This window comes from Schistocerca americana, chromosome 2 (assembly GCF_021461395.2).
Source record: "Schistocerca americana isolate TAMUIC-IGC-003095 chromosome 2, iqSchAmer2.1, whole genome shotgun sequence".
NCBI lineage: Eukaryota > Metazoa > Arthropoda > Insecta > Orthoptera > Acrididae > Schistocerca > Schistocerca americana.
Genome location: NC_060120.1, coordinates 660,856,247 through 660,879,762, shown reverse-complemented (window position 1 = coordinate 660,879,762; position 23,516 = coordinate 660,856,247). Strand labels below are relative to the sequence as shown.

Sequence of the window (23,516 nt, the reverse complement as noted above, 5' to 3'; positions counted from 1 at the left end):
CACTTGTTAATGTGTCGTGCGTTGTGAGCCACGATACTCAGAAATTATTTCGTTGCACACACATGTTCATGTCACCCCACTTGACCATCCACTTGTTGAAAGACACATATATAGCCATCCAAAACATAGTATAAATTGCTTGACCTTAAAGTTCACTTCTTCATATGGAGTTTGGTTTCCAATGAAAATTCATACAATTGAGTTACAACAATATATATAACACGGTAGCTTATACCTATGGCTGACATTCCATCCATCACTTATACTACGAACATAAATTTCTTAAGTTTTAAAACATCATAAAATTTGCATTAACTGGGTTTGTTTGGAAAATTGGAAACTTGTGGTAAGGTCTTATGAGACCAAACTGCCAAGGTCATCGGTGCCTAAATTTAGGCACTACTTAATCTAAATTAAACTAACTTATGCCAAGGACCACACACACACACACACACACACACACACACACACACACACACACACACACACACACACACACACACGCCCGAGGGTGGTCTTGAACCTCCGACGTGGGGAGCCGCGCGGACTGTGACAAGACGCTTCAGACCACGCGGCTGCGTTCTGTTACTACAGTTTGTTTGTTAGTTTTAACTTACCCTTGCTCACATCCCATATACAAATTAATTACATACACATTATCATGATACAATACAAGCATATGATACATTTATGCTACATTTTATAGATAGGCTTTTATCACCTATGGGAGCTCATTTCTTCCTTAGGTAGAGGAGGGAGAAAACATTTGAAATCGGACTGAAACATTATGCATTGCTGACCTAACTACGCTTGGTACTGCCTCCTTTGTTTGGGAGGGAAAAAGGGAAATAATCGTTTACTAGATCAAGGATTTGTGAGGAAATGTTACTCGTACAATCATGGACTATGTGCCAAGGGACCTTTGTTTCATGGAAATAATGTGTACCAAATACTCATTCATGTAGTATCAAGTTGATTCTTCAAGTGCTAGTGCTATTTACGTCAATTCGCATGTTGCTTAGTGTGAAATATGACGTTTTAATGATCGTAGATTTATCTTTCTCAAGTACCTGGAAATGTCATTATTCAAGCTTCCATGTGACACGATAAAAATTAATTGGTTTTTGTAAAATCTCATGCTTAAATGATTATGAGTATTCTGCAGTGAATGTGTACTGATAATTGTCACAGAGATACACTGCAATGATGCATATTTCATTTTTCATTTTCCTTATGACCTTTGTATAAATATCCTTATAACTAAATTGTTTACTCAAGGTGCAGCGCATTTCTTCATTTGGTGCCTGCTACTCTCCACATAATTCTCTTCTTCTGCGCCATGATGATGCACTGGTCAGTGGACGAAAAACTTAAAAATAATTGCATAATGTAGCTCGGTGGCCTCTGATACATTTGGGTCATTGCATTCATCCGCAGATATTTCCATACTTTGTTTAAATTCATAGACATTAGTTTATTCTGTTACCCTTTATGATCATTTACCCTGCAAAGAAAATTATTTGACATTTCTTCTGGTATTCTGTCATTTCTCCTCAGCTTACACGTCTCGTATAATTTTTCACAGTACTTCCTTTTGCTTGTAAATATGTTGTATAAAGCTTAGTATTTAATCAAATCCCTATGCATATATATCAATAGGTCCCTAAGTTGTAAGGCAGTAGGCGTATTTGCATAGTATTTCCGTTTACTTCGTATTTAAGTTTAGTACTTGTACATGTTGCCTTCCTGTTTAGTTGCGCCTTCTGCCAGTCTGTCGTGCATGTGCACAGGTCAGTGCCTCCTCTCCTACTACTGACATCGGCGCATATTGTTGAGTGTGGACAGCTGAGCCATAAGCTAATTTTGTTTATACTTTCGCTTCGCATGAAGCGGTGTAATACTTCTCATTGCTGTTAATTTTATGCCTACATGTACAAATCAAGGGAATTACGTATGCCTATACACATTACTTTTTTCTTAAAGTACACTCCAGAAGAAAAATTACACTTAGAGTTATGTACACTATGTACAATTATCTTGTGATAGAAAGAAAAAAATGTTACCTAGCTTTGTCATTCTGTAAAAGCTTTTATATCTTTATGAGGGTGGAGACCCTTGTCTCTGCCTGTTTTCTCATAGACTAATCTGTATGTCCCAGGGTATGGTATTTTGGAAACTATATATGGTCCTGAATAGAGTAATTGCTACTTCTTATTCAGTTTGCCAAATTTTGTTGATTTAGGGTGCATCTGTAACAGGACTCATTGCCCTTCTAAACTGGCTTGTTTGATTTTGTCTTGTAGTGTCATTTCTGTGGTGGATACCTTTGGTGTGGGCAACTTCCACTCATTTGTTTGTTTTGTCCGGAATTTGTTAGGTGTGATACCTGTTAAGGAATGTGGAAGGTTATTGACAACTTGCATGAAGGAGTTATGTATTCTGCCCAGTGGGTGTGTTTGAGGGATGTATCTCCTAATAAACTGGTGAAATTCTTTAAAGACTCGCTTTACTGGGCTTGCTTCTGGGTGAAAAAAGCTTACTAATATGTGCTTTATGCCCTGTGAGGTCATAAATTGTTTCCACTTTTGCCCAGTGAAATATGAAGCATTACCAGTTAGTAGTACCTTTGCTTTACCTACTCTTCTCAAATAGTCTCGCTCAATTCTTTTTCTGATATTTCTGGCTGTTGCATTTCCAATGGCATACATTTTGATATGTTTCGAGAAACTATCGGATAGTGCTACTACGTATCTTACTCCTCCTTTACCTCTTGGATATGGACCAGCTGTGTCCAGGGGTACTATATCTAGAGGGTTTTTGTGAGTATTGGGTGTAGCTCAGCATATTTTGACACATTGGACCGTTTTGATTTTTGACATATTGCACATTTTATTAATACCTGTAGGACTTGCCTTCTCAAATTTGGAAAACAACAAAGTGTTGCAATTTTTTTAGTACATTTGCCTACTCCATAATGTCCCTATACTTCATGTGTGTGTCTTATAAATTCGTCGATATAATCTTCAGGAATGCACACACACCATTGATCAGACTTCTCATGTTTCCTATGAAACAAATTGGCCTTGTATTCCTGATCCCATTTATTTACCTTTCCACCTCCATCCTGCTTAAGGTTTTGCATGACTTTACTCCATCTGTGATCTTGCTGTTGTATAATTTTCATTTGCTTACAAAACTTATGGTAATCAGACTGTTGTGTTGTACCTTGCATTAATAACATTCTGAGTTCTGCATCCTTCTCTATTAATTCTCCAAATTCCTCCAAACCTTGTGGTAACCTGGACAAGGCATCTGCAATATCATTCTGACCTCCTTTAATATAAATGATCTCGAAATTGAATTCTTGTAAATATAGACACATAGCTAGTCTATGGTGCAATAGTTTACGTGTTAAAAGAAATGACACTGACTGATGGTCACAGTAAACTTTGGTATTCTTACCAACAAAAAAATTCAAACTTTTTAAATGCCCATATTACAGCTAAACTTACCAATCCTGACACACAGTAAGATTTTTCTGATTCTCATAATGTGTGACTAGCAAAACTGATGACCTTGGGTACTTCCTTACCTTCTTCCTCTCGCATGTGGAACAAGCATGCCCCCAGCCCCTGAGACGAGGCATCTGTGCGTTGACAAAAATCCTTGGACATGTCAGGGAGTCTAAGAATGTTTGCATTGACTAGTGCCTGCTTAATGTTAATAAAGTCCTCTTGACACTTACCATCCCATAACCAAGGCCTATTTTTTTTGTAACAAGTTGAGCAATGCATCACTGTTCATCAGTTGCTGTGGTATGATTTAACAAAAAAAAAAAAAAAAAAAAAAAAAAAAAAAAAAAAAAAAAAAAAAGGACCTTGGCCTAAAAAGCTTTTAGTTGTTTTTTATTTCTTGGAGCTGGGTAACTGTGTATGGCATCAAGTGTTATCAGATCAGGCAATATGCCTTGTTCTGACACAACATGTCCTAAAAATTAGACTTGCTCCCTACCAAAAACTAGACATTTTTAAATTGGCTGTTACTCTATAATCTGCAAATAGTTGAAGTACCTGTTCAATCAGCCTGATATATTCTAACCAAGTTGGTGTGGCTGTTAGCATGTTGTCTACATAAACAGTGACTTTACTAAGCAATTCTGGTTCTAAAACCTTGTCCAATGCAGATATAAACATGCCTGCACTAATGTTCAGTCCAAAAGGTAGAACACAGAATTTGTAACTTCTGCCACCACAAACAAATGCTGTATATTTTCGACTTTTTTCTTGGAGCTTTATTTGCCAGTAGGACATCTTGAGATAGAGTATACTGAAATATTTTGTATTGTAAAACTTTAGAAGCTGTTCATCCAAGTTGTCTGGTCTTATGTGTACTGGTACTGTAATCTTATTGATACCTCTAGAATCAAGAACTAATCTTGCAGAACCATCTGATTTGCTTACTGGTAATATAGGACTACAATAGGGTGAAAATGAAGGTTGTATAATTCCCCAATTACCGCCTCTTGTTTTCCCCTTGGAATAAGATATGACCTTAAACGAAATGTCTCATGGGGGTAGACTTCAAATTTATATTCATAGTTCTTGATTACTCCTGGCTTCCTACTGAAAACATTTGCATACTTAAATAACAAGTTAGAAAGTTCTTGTGGTTGCATATCATTTAGATCTGGGATTCACCTAGTTTCTGCTCTACCATTTCTTAACTAACCTCAGTGTCTGTTTCTTATTCAGCATGAAATTTGTTCGTGAAATATACAGCTGGAAAGGAATATTTTACTCTTACTTTTGTCTTTGGTTTTTGTTTGTTACTTTCATCAGGAGTTTTGACTAAATCAATAGAAAAAATCTGATCTATTATATAAAAGTGGCATTTACCATTACATATGTCAATCTGTGGTTTGTATGTTCTAAACATGTCCATGCCAATAAGACAGTTAACTATAAGTTTGTCAATTATAAGAAAGTCACACTTCAATGAAAAATGTTCAATTTGTAATGGAATAAGTGCCTGATGTTTAACCAACTTAGTGTTATTGCCTGTAGCACTTTGCGCATTGCAATTTTGGACAGAAAATGTTGCGAATTTGCCTCTCTTCTTCATTTCACAAAAAAATGTGTTTGACATTAGATTGGTAGCTGAACCTGTATCTAAAATTAACTGTGTGTCAATATTAAACATTTTCACCTTAATGATTGCCTGTATTTGTTCTTCCTGGATTTTATTTGTCATATCTAACTCATGCTGATACAGATCATACTTGATGTCTCCTTGTTTTTCAAACCTTATGAAACATTTTTGTAGTTTCGCTTTGTCCCCACTTCCAGAGATTTCAATAGCCTACGGATTAACTACAACCAGTTAGTGTTTTCCGATGGAGTAGTGTGACTTAATTCATTCCTTGGAGTAATTTCAGTTAAAGTGCACGTCATTTATGTTGGCGGCCGAGTTTAGGTTCGTTCTGCGCATCTGACGTCACAAAACACAGTCAGCCAATGAACAGAGAACAACGTTGCCAGATCTCGACTGCAGCGCAGAGCATGGACGAGTGTCTTCAGTTTTAGAAACGTTCAGTCATAAATAAAGTAATAGAACAAAAGCAATGTCTTGATAGCAGACTTTCTTTTATAGAAAGTTTGGAAAAAGCATTCTTTATACCAATTGCTTCATATTCTATTAATTAATTAAATCAAACAAGCAATAACACTCTTTTATTCAGGCGATAGCAAGGAAAGGTGTTTGTATCAATCTCACGAACCGCTTTTTTGCAATAAAGAACAGCGGCAATTGTTTATTTCCTATTGTACTTCGACGAAGCGTGAGTAATTCGTAGTCATACCAACAGTGTTTGTCAGTATTTTGCGTGAAATGTTAGAGTCCTCATGGCGTGGTGCAGTTGGACGAGCCGGGATAGCGTAACGGTTAAGGAGTTGGGCTTCTATCTGAAAGGTTGTGAGTTCAAACCTTGTGTGGTGCTTAATATTTTCATTATTTAAAAACAATATCGAAGTGCCTTACTTCACGAATTATATTCGTTTGAATGCAAATTTTTTGAAATTTCTAGTGCTTTGTCTCTTCATTAACCCTTTCGCTACTGCAGACACGTGCTCCCCGCATTCCGCGCTGTGCGCGATTTTGTCATCACTGCACTGCTCGCCTGTGCAGACACATGGTGTTCCCACTCCTTTGACACACTTATCGTTCGATTTCACAAAAACTATTTGGCCCAAAAATTGGATTTTTACACGTCTTCTTGACTGGTACCTTCCACCCATAAATGACTTAATTTTGTTTCGATGTTCAATGCAGTTATTATGCAGCATTAAATTTAGTAAACCATTGCACGAAATTTTGAAGAGTTTGCAGAGATAGAAGTCCGTAGCGTATACTTTCCGTATGATCGATTTTAGTTGCCACAATGTTGAGAATAAAATGTGGACAAGATACCTAAATTTCATATAAAATTTACTGTATAACAATATCTCATTTAATTTAAGTACCACATAGGTGTCGTATGTAATATTGAGAAATATTCAGTCTTTCGCGACTGTAATAAAAGTTTTATTTACACCGGACGCGTTTGGCTTTATTTTAAAGCACTTCAGTCAATGAAAGGTATGGCACATACACAATGGCACTGATGTTACCTTTTTTTTGTTTTTGTTCCACAGTCGCAGTTTTACCAATGGTACTGAAATACTTCTGCAACTGTAATAAGCGACTTATTTAGACCAGACGCGTTTCTCTCTTTTGAAGCATCTTCAGTGGACAGTATTTTCTCTCCTCCATTGCAAAGTCACCTTTCGTAGTTTTGTGCTGCAGTAACACAATATCCAATGTTTGTGTTGGCTGATCAGTGTTTTAGCAAATAAATGATGTTTGTGTGCGCCACACACAAAAATTATATTTGACATAGCTCAGAGCACTTCACTGATAGACGGTATATTCAAGTCCTAATGTTTTTATAAGTCCACAGTTTTGTTTAATGTATTTTGTCTACTTCCTTCTGACTGATTTAAGTGCTTTAAAATAAAGCCAAACGTGCTCAGTGTAAATAAAACTTTTTTTACAGTCGCGAAAGACGGAATATTTCTCAATATTACATATGACACCTATGTGGTACTTAAATGTGATACTGTTATACAGTAAATTTTATATGAAATTTAGGTATCTTGTCCACATTTCATTCTCAACATTGTGGCAACTAAAATCGACCATACGGAAAGTATACTCTATGGACTTTTACCTCTGCAAACTCTTCAAAATTTCGTGCAATGGTTTACTATATTTAATGGCATAATAACTGCGTTGAACATCGAAACAAAAATAAGTCATTTATGGGGGGAAGGTATCAGTCAAGAAGATGTGTAAAAATGTAATTTTTGGGCCAAATAGTTTTTGTGTAATCGAATGATAAGAGTGTCAAAGCAGTCGGAACATAATGTGTCTGCACAGGCGAGCAGTGCAGTGACAAAATCGCGCACAGCGCGGAATGCAGGGAGCACGTCTTTGAAGCAGTGAAAGGGTTAATGCGGCCATGGTGGCTTTAATTCATGAACTGCGCGCTCCCCCCTAAACATAAGCTTGCGAACTATGCTATACTATGGCGCTGCTTCTATTGGCGCGTGCTTCGTGTGCAACTGGCAACGCAGCAATCTCCCGCGTCTGGGCGGGCATGCGCGAGCCGCCAAGATAAAAGAATTCAACTATAGTTGCACTATGTGGGTACTTTGCCAGTTTGTGTTATTTGCGGCTGTGCCATTATTTTGCTTCCCAAAGGTCGGCTGTGGTACAGCGTAAGGCATGGCATTGTTGCCGCGCATCGACCACTGCTGTGGCTGAATGCCTCTGTTCATGTTCAGCATAGGGCCTTGTGATGGGGGATTGTAATTCGCCCATGCATTGAAATTATTCCTGTTGTTTTGAAAATTTCTTTTAAATTGTTTGTTTTTTTCCATTCCCGTTTCTGTACTCGTTACTTTCAGGGACATAAATCTGCTGTTGTGTGTACCATCCTTGCTGTGTGTTTAGATCACATTTTACTGACTGATTTAAATAACTATGTTGTTGTTGTACCTGATTGTCTGTTGCTCTATTGGGTACAGATCTTTCCTCATAGAGTAAGTGGATAGAATCAAGCGCTGACAGTAATGTACGATGGTAAACAACTTTTCAAAATTTTTAACATGTCTACCTGTGATATTGGATTCGTCCAGTAGCATGACTTGTTCAGGTATTTTTCAAAGTATCCACATTGGCCACAGTATTTGCCATTGAAGGGTTATGTATGTTGATCAACAACTAAAGTGGGATTGACATACGAGGGTACTTTAAAAAAGTTTCAGTTCTCTGCGACTGCAGACGTGTGTGCAAGTTGCATTTGCGTGAGTGTGTGTGTATGTATGTGTGTCTATTGCTGACAAAGGCCTTAATGGCTGAAAGCTATAATTGTGTGAATCTTTTTGTTGTGCCTATCGCGACTCAGCATCTCCACTTTATGTAGTGTAGCAACTTTCTTCTCTGGTATTGTTAAAAAAGAAATAGCATGATATGCTAATTCCCTTTGAATATTAACCACAGCTTGTAATAGCTCCAGCCTAAGAATACTGGGTCACATAACTGTACACCCATTCCATCATTAATCACAGCATGATGTTCTGAGGTGCAAATGCATGTGATAGGGAAAATGTGTTCAAAATTTAGAGAAAAGGCCATCAGTATAATGATAAGTGTTACAAAAATGCCTTCTGTTTAAGAAGTAGGATATTATAAAGTTCCAGTTGAATACATGTTACAAACTACAGTTTTTATAAAGAGTATCATCATTATGTAGAAAAAAATTACATACTTAGTTATCAAACTATATGCCCGCATCTCGTGGTCGTGCGGTAGCGTTCTCGCTTCCCACGCCCGGGTTCCCGGGTTCGATTCCCGGCGGGGTCAGGGATTTTCTCTGCCTCGTGATGGCTGGGTGTTGTGTGCTGTCCTTAGGTTAGTTAGGTTTAAGTAGTTCTAAGTTCTAGGGGACTTATGACCACAGCAGTTGAGTCCCATCGTGCTCAGAGCCATTTGAACCATTTTATCAAACTATATATATGGTGATTACTTACATCTGGATCAAAATGGAATGTAAGGATCCAAGAGTGAAGTCAACATAACCCACATTGGCACATAAATTTGCTGTAGCTCTGTCCTGATGATTTATTCTTTATCCTAGGCCACACAGTTTCCTACTATTCCAAGAGCCAATACCTGATCCTATTTACCCAAATCTCTAGTCAGTGCCTCAAATTCCATTGTTAGCTGGCCAAGGCTAGTACTATGTTTTACAATACTTATGGCCTTGTACTCCAGTCGTAGCTTATCATGGAGTTGTTGGGCTACACTTGTTTCATTACTGCTACCTTGAAATAAGACCATTTTTTCTACTTAAATAAGTTTCTGGCCTATCTGTTTTATTCTTATTAATGGTCTGCATCATCATAGTTTCCTTTTCAGCTGAATGAGGTTCCTCCCTTCAACAGGTAACATGCTGCATCAGTTATTGAGCTCAGTAGTAACAGAACCATCCAAACTTACTACTTTTTGCTCTTCCCTGTTATCTTTTCCCAAATTCTGGTTTCTTCTCTTGCTGTCATCTACTCTACTCTCCTCCTCATCCCCACACACAATCCATCTGCTTTAAATCAATTTTCTAGCCCTAATCTCTGCATGAGGGCACAAATCTTCCCCTCCTGTTTGCAGTCTTCCTATCTTCCTATGTAAGCTCAATAACCATGGGAAAACATCACCGGATGGTACTCCCACAGTCACACTGCAGTTTCCCCACGGATCCACTGCACAATCCACAAGCACCAACCCGAAACTCTTAACTAATTAATCACTGCAGCATGCACATTTGTCACACATGGTCATACTACTGCCAAATGCAAATGAGAATGTAAATGTCCAACAGAAAGCTACACCACTATTCCAAAAAAGGCACACTCCATCTTAGCAATGAACTGTGTAACACATTACTGAGATAGATATAAATAATAGTGGATATGGATAAATTTAAACCACCAGTAAAAGTTTGCTTGGACGAACACTGCTTATGTTCTGTGTGGAGGTATCTAGAGAAACACAATTGTATAACCCTTTGATTTGGAACTTTGTGGGATTGTGTGTTTTGTATAAGATTATTCTGGATTTTGGTTCATGTGCACTGATTCAGACTCATGTTACTGTAGTCATAAACTTTGCTGTCTAGTGCATTTTTGGCTATTGACTTGGTTTTCACACACACAATTTACTGAGGTGACGTGCCTAGTTCAGTGTCCGACTGTGGCACTTTTCATTCATTCATTCATTTATTGGTCCATTTGATTCATTACATACTTAAACAGTACATTGAATATAAGACAAGTCAAAATTGCGAAAGGTGCAGAAATACACATACAGAGGGAGAGAGAGAGAGAGAGAGAGAGAGAGAGCATGACAAAATTAATTACAGATAACAATCATAAATTACAAGTGACAAATATAGCAATTGGAATTTAACCATTATTACATAATCATTGTTTACAAGGCTATTTTTTGTATTTTAAAAATTCTTTTACAGAGTAAAAACATTTTTCCACTAAAAATGACTTAAGATTATGTTTTTAAAAAATTTTATGTTGCTGCGATTTTAAATCACTAGGTAGGCTGTTATATAGCTGAACTGTTATCTGTGATACATTTTTTTGGTACAGTGCTGTTCTACACTGTGACATGTGGATATTATTTTTATTTCTTGTGTTGTGACTGTGTATATGCTTATTTTGTTGAAGATGTCCAGTTTGGTTTAAAAGATACTCATTTGCGAACAGGATACACTCATATATGTAAAGGCTCGGTAGGCTCATTCTTTTCATCTGGATGAAATGTGCTAAAGATCTTTATGCTGGTGGCTGAATTTCCCCAGAAGATTAGCCCATATCGAAGTAGTGCATGGAAGTATGCATAATAAGCCTGAATAACTGTTGACTTGCTTGCACTTTTATTTAACACACGCAGAGTATAACAAGCTTTTGAAAGTTTTTTCTCAAGTTCTTTTATATGACAGTCCCATTTTAAATTATCTTGTCCCATAGGCCTAGAACCTTAGTGTCAGTAACCGAGTTCAGTAACGCATTTTCAATGTATGGTACTGTAACAAAGTTTTGCACATGTGGAGAAGAGTGGAAATTCATAAAGACAGTTTTTTCTTTATTTACTATTATTTTATTTTTTTTGAAACCAGCTAGTAATTTGGGACATTACAGTATCTATTGCTACTTCCAATGAGATTTTGTCACCAGCTGTTATTAATACGCTGCTGTCATCAACAAATAAGATTAGTTTTCCCAATTTAATAAAGTCATTTATATCATCAGTATAAAGGAGGAACAGTAGAGGTCCTAGGACAGAACCTTGTGGCACTCCGTACTTTATTGTTGATCTACTGGAGACATGTGTTGTTGTGATAATATTTCCTTGTACTGAAATGTAAAGACCACCACTTGCTGCAGTAAGATCTTATCCACTGATTTGGGATTCCTCGGACACCTTTTTGATCTAATTTGTGAATGAGGAAGTCATGGTCAATTATGTCGAAAGCTTTTGAAAGGTCCAAAAAGATACCAGTAGCATCTTTTCTGTCATCCAGTGCTTTAAGCACAGCTTCTATGTACTCATACATTGCTGTTGTTGTAGACTTTGATTTACTGAATCTATCTTGATTTGCTGAGGGTGATGAATTTTTTGTAATGCAGCTTAGTAGTCTATTGTAGAAAATTTTCTCAAATATTTTGGAGAAAACACTGAGTTGGGATACTGGACGATAATTATTTACATTTTCAGAGTCCCCTTTTTTTGAACAGTGGAGTTACTTTAGCTGTTTTTAGGCTATTGGGAAAGATTCCAGTTGATAAGGAATTGTTTAATATACATATATTAGAGGTTTTAATACATTATCAGATGACTTTTTAAAGACATAGTCTGGCACACCATCCAGTCCACATGAATATTTGTTTTTGAGTGACCTTATTATTTGTTTCACCTCTGTTTCCGTGACTGTTTGAAGGAACATAGACTTAACACTAGCATTTAAATAATTTGGTAGGCATGTAGGTCCATAGTCATACTGATTTTCGATTAACTGCTTTGCTATATTAGTAAAGTACATGTTAAACTTTTCAGCTACCTCTTTTGGATCTGAGTGTCTGTTATTTTCAATTTGAAGAGAGATATTCTGTGAAGTTGACTGTTCTGTACCAGTTTCTGCTCTAATAACCTTCCATACAGCTTTCATTTTATTGTTTGCGTTTGAGATGTTCTCATCATTTTTTTGTTTTTTGGTTTCTTTTATTACCTTGCTGAATATTTGGTTGTATTTTAAGACCCCATTATGAAATTTTGCTTCAAACCTTTATTAACTTCTGAAAAAGAAACTCACATAAGTACATTTTAATGGTCAGTGCAGCAAATATTTTTTTTTTTTTTTTTTTTTTTTTTTACTAAACATAATCTTTGACTAGCAGCTATTGTACTTGTTTTGATGGTTCATGCTCTGAACACACATTGTTACAGCATTATATAAAAAAATTATTTTACATATCTGATGTTTATTTTACTTTCTCTTTTTCTAACAGTTCATTTGAGGAACTTCCAAAAGGTACATGAGAAAAATCCTGAGGCTCCAGTACTGACAGAGTTTAAAAACTTCTTACGAAGATCGTTGTATATCACTGGGTGCTTCCTAAGATACTTTGACTTTACTGCTCCAGAACTTCTTAAAGATTTAGAGGTAAGTATACTGTTAAGCTCAAATTAGACATTACCACTTATACAAGGTTTCCCAGGAAGAATGGTCTATATTCAGGAGTATGTCAGGAACAATCATTTGAAGTAAAAAGCTTCATATGGACATACGCCCTATTCCGAATGATTTGCAAGACATAAAACATAAATGTACATTGTTATTTAGTATCTGTTTTCATCGTCAGGTTTGCACATGTACAACAGTAAGTAAACATTACAATTTTTTTAAAATTTATACTTGTAATTCATTCACCTCTACATATTATCGAACACATCACATTACTGCTGTTGTATAGTTCATAATAAATGTGTGAATATCTCACTGTCAACTTCAGTGCATTTGCGCACTCTTGGGAGAATATGTCGTGTTGCTTGTCAGTGCCTCTGCACATTCCCTATTGAGGGCAGCAGCATCCATGATATGACAGAGCAGTTCTTTCACGTATTCACTTTTCGTTTGTACACCTTGTACTTCATCCAACCCCATAAACAAAACTGTAATGATGTAAGGTCTGGCGTTCTTGGTGGCCAGTTAATTGTACTGCCACAACCAATCCAGCGGTTAGAGTAGCGTGGCTGAGATGTTTCTTCACACGTGTGGTAAAATGTGGAGGGGCTCCATAATGCCTTAAATACATTGCAGTGTACCCGGCCAAAGGAATGTTCTCAGCATGTTTAACAAACAAAAAATCCAAAAAATGCAAGTAATTCTGTCTCACCATTCGCTCTTCTATAATGACTGCCCCTATCAACACATTACCGATAATGCCACTCCAAACAGGAAAGATGAACTTAGAAATTGGTTCCCACTCTAGCATGTGGATTTTTCTGTTACCCTTGATGATTACGTAGAGATGATTTCTGAATGTAGTAACAACAGTGCCGTACTTCCATTTTCTCAGGAAGAAGTAGCCATAGTGATAGCCATGATGCTCAACATTGCCGGCACTTTCAATAATTTATGGTGGCCTTGATGTTCAGTCATCAAAGAAATTTTTGGATTACAAAATGCATTTATTTAAGATTCATGGATTACTATAGGGGTTGCACTGTCAAATGGCTGATTGGGCAGTATAAGTTAATAAAAAAGATTACGAAGGGCTGACCACAAGGCTAGGTATATGGACTAATATTCTGGGATCTAACAGTCAAGTTGCTACTGGGTGGGACTGATGAAGCGAAAGGAGTTGTGGCCTATACTGATGGGATGTGATGCACCAAATATTCCACTGGTAATCAATTTCTTCCCACACTCTCAGCATATCACGTGTAACCTGTGCAATGGCATTGTAGATTCAATTTTTCAGGTTGGCTAAATTGTTTGGTAAGTGAAGGACATATGCACAGTCTTTAATGAAACCCCAGAGAAAGAGATCCAGTGGTCTCAAGTCTGGGGAGCAAGATGGTCAGAAAATTGGCCCTGCACAGCCAATCCACCAATCTGGGAAGTGATTATCGAGGGAACTTCAAACTTCCATGAGGAAATGAGATGGTCCACCCTCTTGCTCATAGTAAACCATCCAATCTCGGTCATCTCATCAATCTGTGGAATTAAAAAGTTTTGAAGCATATCCAGATACACAGTTTGATACAATCATCAATACGTGGGCAACTTGGTGATATATCATGTTGCAGTGAACAATCTGTCTCAATGAAGTTCTTGTGCCAAGAGTAAACTGTAGGCCTCCTGGAAGGTTCTTTAGCATATTAGGTGCAAAATTTATGCTGAACAGTTCTTGCTGAGTTTGTTTCATGAAACCAAAACACACAGCAAGCACACTTCACAGCAATGAAAGTAACCATTTTAACTGTACACTACACTGGTGCAGATTGGGGTACTGCTGCTCTACATGATTCAAACTTGATGTTGTTTGCTACACAATGGCACATCAGCCAATTCTGCAAGTTATCTCAGTAAATTTCTGTATTGAGATAAAGTGGTAAAGTCCTTTTTGGTTCACCCTGCATATCAATAATAAAGTTAAAGATGATTTAAAGTGTACATCAACTACAGTTTAACATTGCTGCTACGTTATGTTTACTATAACAATGAAGTGCCAATGTATTTTCTAATTATATGTCAGGTAATAAAATTGCTCCTTTTTCATTTGTATCGTTAAAGCTCCTTTATGTCACCCACAGAATGACTGAGTACCCTGCAACTATTTTTCAAAGTAGCAGCTTTCTTTCTAATTTTCTTGTTTAAATGTAGCTGATGTAAACTCAAACAGCATCAAGCAATACTGCTGCAGTGGTAGTTTATTACTAAAGCATTATACAAACTGAGTTTCTATGATTTGCTTGTGTTTTGTTAATGTGTATATTGACTCATTCCACATCCCTATAAGTTTTCAACTTGATGGGATCTACAGAACACAATAAATTAATGAATAGCATTTCATTTGTTAAATTAACTATTATAATAATTCTTGTCATGATGTTGCACAGTCATCAGTGTGATAACTATACCACTTTATCATATTAATGGTATTTCCGTGATTAAGTCAGATAATTCACAGCCTGTTTCAATTACATGTTACATCTTTAATGTATTTCTGAATTTCTTTAGGTTTTTATTTCCCTAAAATATGTTTCTTCACTAAACGGCTAAAGACTTTTTTCCTGATGTAAAGAACTGTGCTCTGAACAGTGTTTTTTTTTTTTAAATGACTAAAATGGAATCAACTTTTACTGGCAACAATAAAAGGAAAATGTATAAAAGAATCTTTACTTCTAACCACATATTTAAGTCAAAGTTAATTGTAAGTGCTAATATCTTTCACGATTTTATGCATGGCTTCCTGTTATTATTGTCGGCTTTGTAGTTAATATTCTAGAAAGAAGAAGAGTATCAGTAACGCTTTTTCAAGCAGTACAACTGCAGCCAAATCAGCAGGAATAAATTGAAGTATGTACAATATACTGTGTTAGTGAAGTTTCCTCACTCAGAATACTTCCACATGATCACAAGTAGATCTAATTAAACTTTGTTTATTCGAACAAGTAAACTTCAACCACAAACAGACTGCTGTCTCTGATGCAGAACAACAAAAGAAAATAAATGTTCTCCAGAAATTCTTCTTAGTAATGTGAAGCAAAAGTTCATCACAAACAGTTGCTCTTCAATGAAACGAAAATATATTCTTGAGAGTGTAGATTATGTTCTCTTGACCAAAGAGAAGTCTATCTTCAAAACAAAGTACGCATCCAAAAATCTATCTCAAGGGCAGCACATCTTATCCATGTCATGTAACACCAAGTCTCAGAGCACAGGTTGAGGGAGCATAGCCGTCTGGATGGCGAAGGTGACACCCAATCCAAGGTGGTGTCCAAAAGTCGATGGTATATCAGTCGCTGGCTGGCAGTGACAGAACTGGCTCTAGCTGGCTCCACACTGACAGAAATACTCACATGGCGGAAGGTTACAATTTTCCTATTGGCTATCGAAGTTGCAAGAGATGCAGCGGGAGGTGCATGTCTGCAGCAGCCCTGTTGCTATCTTCTGCACTCTCTGACTGGTTACTGCGAGGCCCTCTGGAGACCTGGCTGGATACCATGGAAACCAGCCAGAATGCAGGGGTTGAGCTGACAATAACCCACTAAGTCTAGATGCATTGTTGGCAGCATTGAGGGTGAAGCCAAGAGACACATCAGTGAGGGTTTCCACTGTCTTGAAGTGTGCTATTACCTTATACCAGATGGATCTTCAACTCCTTCCAGTTGTCCTTCCTGTAAAACTACTTTTACAAAGAAGAAGAACAGGCTATGAACTCTGAACACAGTCTGGTTTATTGACAAGACAACTTAAACTCAGTTTACAACTTACTTGTTTTACAAGAACATCTCATCTGACAGACTTCTGTTGTTGGATCTTCTCTTTTCCATGTTATTCATTCCTAGATCGTTGTTGACAAAAACTGTGGAACTTCACCTGGGAGGAGCTCTTATGGTGCTACATGTGGAACTGCAGACACTGAGGACTACTTTTGAGGTTTGAAATTCATGAAAAGAGTGTCTTTTGCCATTGCACAGTGCCTCTGGTACACCTCAAACATAAAAATTCAACCCCAACAAACTGAGAATTGGCTCAATATCTCTCTAATGATATGATAATAATACTACTAAAACTTGTTGAACGCTAGTTATGAACGATTACTCAATGACCCTTCCCTTTCTTATGGGAACAGAGAGAGGGAAGCTAACTAGCCTGTTCCATGTGGCTAACATGAACTTTAAAGGTTTTGCCTGTAGCCAAATCATGTATCAATACATTGTGTGGACCTGATATCCTGACGGTGGAACAAGCCCCTATACGAGGTGAAATCCAAAATTTTCGGAACTGCTGCTGCCATCTGGAAGTAGGAGTAGTAGATCTGCACCACTAGGTGGTGAGAGCTGCATATCAGATGAATCAGTGTGTGGAGTGGCATTCAACTGGGAGGACGTGTTATGTGTCCACAGTGATTTCCATAATAATGTGTTTGGTGTGTGGTGATTTTATGATGGATCCGCGAACAGAACACTTGTGTATCAAATTCTGTGCGAATCTTGAGAAAATGTTTGGGGGACAGACAGGGTGTATACGACCTGGGAGATCTGGGAAAAACCCGGGAATTTTTTCATCTGGGAGAAAAACGGGAAAAACCCGGGAATTGTTTAGAATTCCGGGAATTTTTCATTGTTTTGCTTTTCAGTTAAATTTTTGTGATTTTGTCTGGTAAAAACTAATACTCTAACAAAGGATATTACTGTATCCTGCTGCTGCAGAATAATACTGCAGCAACAAAACATGAACGAGAGAAAAAAAAATGCAAATAAAACTTAAGTTGCAAAGGAAATGCACCATATACAACAACAAAACAGTGCTCATACAACCGTCTGCCAACAGTAGTGTGTGTCAAAGGCTTTAGGAAGACTATGCAATGCTTTATAACAACAAATTGCCTCTGATGGGAGTGACATGACAACTGTTTAAATTAGATTCGTTTGAGCTGTTGTGGGCGGGCTCTTGAGCATGCGCAGTTGAGTCGCATGTGAGTTATATGTTCTCTCGCTTCTGGGAAATATAGTAAATCTGGGGCTGATACACAGAGCAGTCTGAGTTGAGGTGGAGAGTCTCCACGTGACCTGTGTTTACATTCTGTGATTTTGTTGTTTCCTCTTCGTTTATTGCTTTCACGTTAAATGATAATGATACGGATTTTTGTGGCCAGGAGCTATCAGATGAATTAAAATACATTTGAATAATTATGGAAGGTGAAAATATGTTATTAGTTTCAGATTTTTTCCCACCTTTCTGACAGTCAAGCATTAATCGCCTTACTGAACAATGAAGTTATTTTTGCCAGTTTCCTAAAGAGATTTGGCTAAAAATGAATCTTTTCTGCTGAGGCAGTCAATTTATTTGAAACGAAGTGTTTAGTTTCACGCTGTTGGCTAATTTCAACTATTCGCTGCATTTCAAGTGCACGCATGGCATTATGCCATAATAAAAAACCAAACATTAGGTAATACAGTACTGGTACTCCAAGAAAATTTACATACGAATGTGCATTTTAAGCAGAATTATGTGTTTCAACACTTTTGAAGTATCGTCTGATGTCTTGTTTCTTTTATAACATATGTAACATCTTTTAATGTTTTACACGTACGAACATAAGGGCTTCCTGTGTCATCGTAACTGTGCAAGCGGGGTGACGCCTGTTATTTTGTGCTCTCTTGCAACCGCTGAAACGAACCTATTTCTAACAGGTCGTGGGAAAATATTGCGAATGAAATTGGAATTATGTTAATACCTATAGCTGCTGACGGGCGTTGATAAGTATCAACGGGGACAGGTGAAAATGTGTGTCCCTGACCGGGACTCGACCCCAGTATCTCCTGCTTACATGGCAGACGCTCTGTCCATCTGAGCCATCGACGGCACAGAGGATAGTGCGACTGCAAGGACTATCTCGTGCATGCCTCCCGCGATACCCACATTCTCACTTTGTATGTCCACACACTACATTCGTAGTGTCCCACCCTAACACACTCATTATTCATGGAAGACATTCTTACCAAGTCCCGTAAGAGTTTGGGGAATATGTGTGCATCTGCACAGAAGAAGGAGGTCATGGCCGGTATTGCCAGAACTATATACTTATATGAATATGGACATGTCCGAAAGAACAGACACCATATCCATATATGTAATATTGCGAATGGTGGCGTACTTGGTTCAGGGCTGGCTGTACAGACGTTGAAGATGATGCTCACACTGGAAGGCCCGTTAGCTGCATAACGTCAGACATTGTTGCCAAACTTCAACAGTTGGTTTGTGCGGATCGACATCAAATCATTCAAGACCTTGCGGATGAAGTGGGTATTGGTTATGGGACATGTTAACGAATGTTGACTGATGAATTGGGCATGCATCGTGTCGCTGCAAAATTTGTGCCAAGGATCTTGAGTGCCAATCAGAAGGCACAGCATGTTGAAGTGTGCGCAGACCTTCATCAGACCACATCTGATGATCCAACCTTCTTGTCACAGGTTATCACTGGTGACAAGAGCTGGATTTACGGTTATGACCCAGAGACAAAGCAATAGTCATCCCAGTGGAAGAGCCGGGGCTCTCCAAGACCCAAAAAAGCAAGACAGGTGAAGAGCAAAGTGAAAAGCATACTCATCGTTTTCTTTTATACCTAGGGAATTGTGCACAAAGAATTTGTCCCACCCAACCAAACAGTGAAGTCCGTGTACTACTGTGACGTCTTCAGATGGCTCCATGGAACTGGCCCGAACTTTGGCGTCAAGGGAACTGGCTGCTGCATCACAATGCACCCTGTCACACATTCTTGCTCACCAGGACCTTTTTGGCAAAAACCAACATGGCAGTTGTACCCACCCACCATACTTGCCAGATTTGGCACCTGCGACTACGCGCTGTTCCCAAACCTGAAACTCAAGTTGAAAGGCTGTCAGTTCGACACTCTAGAGAGGATCCAAGAAGCATCACTGGTGGTGATAAACACCCTCAAAGAACAAGACTTCCAGAAAACGTTTGGCCAGTGGCGGAAGCGCTGGAACCGGTGTGTATGTGCGAATGGGAGCTACTTCGAGCGTGACGGTGACCATTAGTCCAAAGATAAGGTTTTCAACAGGTGGCAGCACCAGTCCGAAAAATTTTGGATAGCACCTCGTAAATAGAGCTGCAAGTTTTTTGGTGATTCCACTATACTGCCCCTCCACAAACATTAAAATTGCATAAAAACACTTTATCCCTCATGCTGCCCGGAAGGTTTGCCTTTCTCAGTTATAACACCTCTCCTGACAATGGTGAGCTAGATGTTGCTCCTAGCTCTGCTCCAGTTTTGCTTAATGACCTCTGGAGTAACATGCTTAGTCAATAGATCATTAATATTCCATAAGTTGGAAAGAGAAAAATTAAGTGGATAGGCAAACATGAGAACGGCCAAAAGTGCCTTGGAGGCCTCATGCTGAGCAGAATTAAATGACAGGTTAATCCAGGTGAGGGAGGCATCCGACTTAGTCTGGGCTTTAGCATGACACATAATCAGAGCACTAGTTAAATTCCTATTCATCCTTTCTGCAAAGGAAGGCTGGGTGTAGTATGGAGTGATGGTAATGTACTTCAGAGCCTGGCTAAAGCAAAAATGTTTAAATTCTCTGGTGATAAAGGTGGCAGTGTTGACGCTAACCAGAGTCTTAGAAGGCCCAAATAGAGAAAACATGTTAGTTAGGTGACAAATGGTGAGAGAGGCCATAACTCCTGTACTAGGAATCAACCAAACAAATCTGGAGAACACATTCACAACAATCAGTACATAATGATTCTCCCCTTTAGTACTGGGAAGAGGATCCACATAATCAATAAATAATTTACCCATTGTATATTCCTCGCGTTCAGAAGACCCTTACGTGTATTATTACTAGATTTAGCGATTTTACATAATTCACATTCCCCAACTAAACAGCAAATATCTTTATAGAACAAAAGCCACATAAGCTGAAGTCGCACCTTACCCAAGGTCTTATACAGACCCAAATACACTCTCAACAAAGAATCGTGAAAATACTGAAACATTGAGGGGAAAAGCTTCCTAGGCAAACAAATTTTAAGTTGACTTGATTTACAAAGCTCATGATATTGCATGTCCTTCAAGAAATAACCAGGAACCTCTTTCCCGCCCAAATGCTAACTCCAATCTGACAAAACGAAGTGAACAAATCAAAGCCCAGAAAACATACATTAAATGTAAGGCCTTACCAATACAGATCCAGCAAAGGCACATTAACACGATCAGTGTCTTAAAAGATGCATAAGCCTTACATCTATAATTGAGGGTATTTAGCATACCCTTTTAGCTACCCAAAAATACATCAATGTCTGAAATTAACACAATTGTATCTAAAGCAATTCGACACACATTAACAATGCCTCCAAAATCACAAAATTACATTTTAAGAAAAACACATATCTCTCTAAAATAACAAATGAGGTGCAATAAATTTTAAAAGTATCCCTAAGTTGTAATTAATCTTCCAGTTTTATGCCACAACTTGTCCCATAAAGCCTCATAATTCCCAAAATGTCATAAGGTAAACTGAATATTCAACAGTGCACTCTGAATAAACGGTATGGTAACTGTTCTGTCAAATTAAACTGCAACAAATCTCAGAGAGCCATGCAAGGCAGGAACTGAAGGAGCAAACAGGTAAATAATACTGACTGTTGTGCAAGAAGTACTGTCCAGTCCAAACACTAAAAATTTTAATCAGCAAATGGAACGCCAAATCAACCACTCCGGCAGTCCAATAAAATCGGAGACGACACCCAATACCAACAATGGCGATGATTCCTCCAAGTCAAACACTGCCTCTCTCGGCACACACGGCTTGTTTTTCGAAGAGCTGGCCAATGTCAGGCAATGTCATATTCCAGGGCTCGGCTCTTACTAACCCCCGGCGGGCACACAGTGCTTCTTTTTCACGTTGCCATGGCAGCAGTTAAGTCAAAAGACACTACACTGCAATCACACCATCTATTGAGTTGCCAGTAAATCAGACAAATAAACGAGCCAAAGGTTTGACTCGAGCGAGCACAGCTCAAGAGTCTTTTCTTTTCTTCATTCCACATTCTTAGATCTTTTCTGACAGAAACCATGGAACTTCATAATAGAGTAGTTCTAATTTTGCGATACATGGCGCTGCTGACTACTTGTGAGGGCTGGAACTCATCAAAAGGGTGCCTTTCACCACCGCACGATCCCCCAGGAGCACCTCAGACATAATAATCCAACCCAAACAAACCCAGAATCATCTCAATACCTTACTAATGATTTCTCGGGGTCAATTGCTTCATAGTGGGATTGTGGTGCTAGCTTGTAATCTGGGTCATGTTCTTACATAGATCGTAAATTTTTTTCTCACCTTGCTTGCTGTTTATTTTATATTACTGCTGCTCATTTGGATGTATGACAACACACTTTATCACTGTGTTAGCTGAAGCAATGGTGGAGGAATATATATGGGATTGCAATTGTGAAACAACAATGGAACAGTGCTGTGTCGTCCGAACAAGATACAAGCTGGTGGCAATGCCATAGAGACTCACCACTTGCATGAGTTCCATCAGCACAAAGGGCTGCGCTGAGGATGAAGGTATCAACTTTGCATTGGCCAATTGCTGGCCAAGTACAATCCGCCAGTGACCAGACAACAACGAACAGAAGCCTACTCAGAAGAGAGAAGAGCAGCTCCCATCTACTTGGTTATAGATCATCGTCCAGAGCTGACTTAGACAGGAAAAGTCATTTAGTGAACTCTTGGAAGTGGACAGACAGTTGTTGTAAATTGCATTTGCTATGTACTGTGAGGTTTACCTATTATTTTTTGCACTTAGCCATTGAAGGTCTTTTTTGTGGTACATTACATGCAATGTTGCAGACTTAATCATTCAATAAGTCACAAAGATAAATAAATCTTTTTAACTCATTTGTGTGACTCTGTTACTAATTGCTGGAGTGTTGTATAATGAACCTCCATTCTCCTATCCTGTTACCTGACCATGGGGCATAGCTGTGTAATAGTGACAGGGAGAAATTGTCTTAGCAGTGTACTGTATCAGAAGCCATTTCACGAACTCGCAAACTCAGCCTACTGTAACAACAGTTGCAACTTGGCCTCCACAGCAGTAGCTACGAGGCCTTTATGAAACTGGTGATGAGGGTTTACAAAAAACAGTGTGGTTGGTGCACTTTATACATAGTCGCACCTGCTCGAGAGTTAAAATTATTTGATAGAATAATAAGTGAGATGGGAAACAGATCTTACATGTAATGTACCATTTCATCTCATTTTAATTCCCTGCTAGCAATGTCTTAAATGAGAATTCTGTATCTCATTTTGAAAAATATGCAGCAGCTTTTGGTGTCAAGCATCAATGCAGCTGAGCAAGTTCACACACACACACATAAAAAAGAAAGTTATAACTAGGCAAACTTTCGGAGCCAATGGTTCCTTCTTTAGGTAGAAGGGTTGAAGGGGATGGAAGAGGGGTGAGGAAAAGGACTGGAGATGTCTAGGAAAAGGGGTAGATTTCGGGAAAGTCACACAGTACCACAGGTCTGGGAGACCTACAGGATGGGATGAGAAGGAAACACATTGTT

General features: G+C 38.3%; 1 protein-coding gene across 1 annotated transcript in view; it reads left to right on the top strand.

Moving 5' to 3' along the window:
* Positions 1-23,516, top strand: part of LOC124594309 (nipped-B-like protein A) — a 480,509-nt gene that overhangs the window by 254,584 nt on the left and 202,409 nt on the right. Inside the window, exon 15 of the mRNA XM_047132672.1 lies at positions 12,675-12,829. Within this exon, the coding sequence (XP_046988628.1) occupies positions 12,675-12,829 (155 nt within the window). The remainder of the gene's footprint in view (positions 1-12,674; positions 12,830-23,516) is intronic.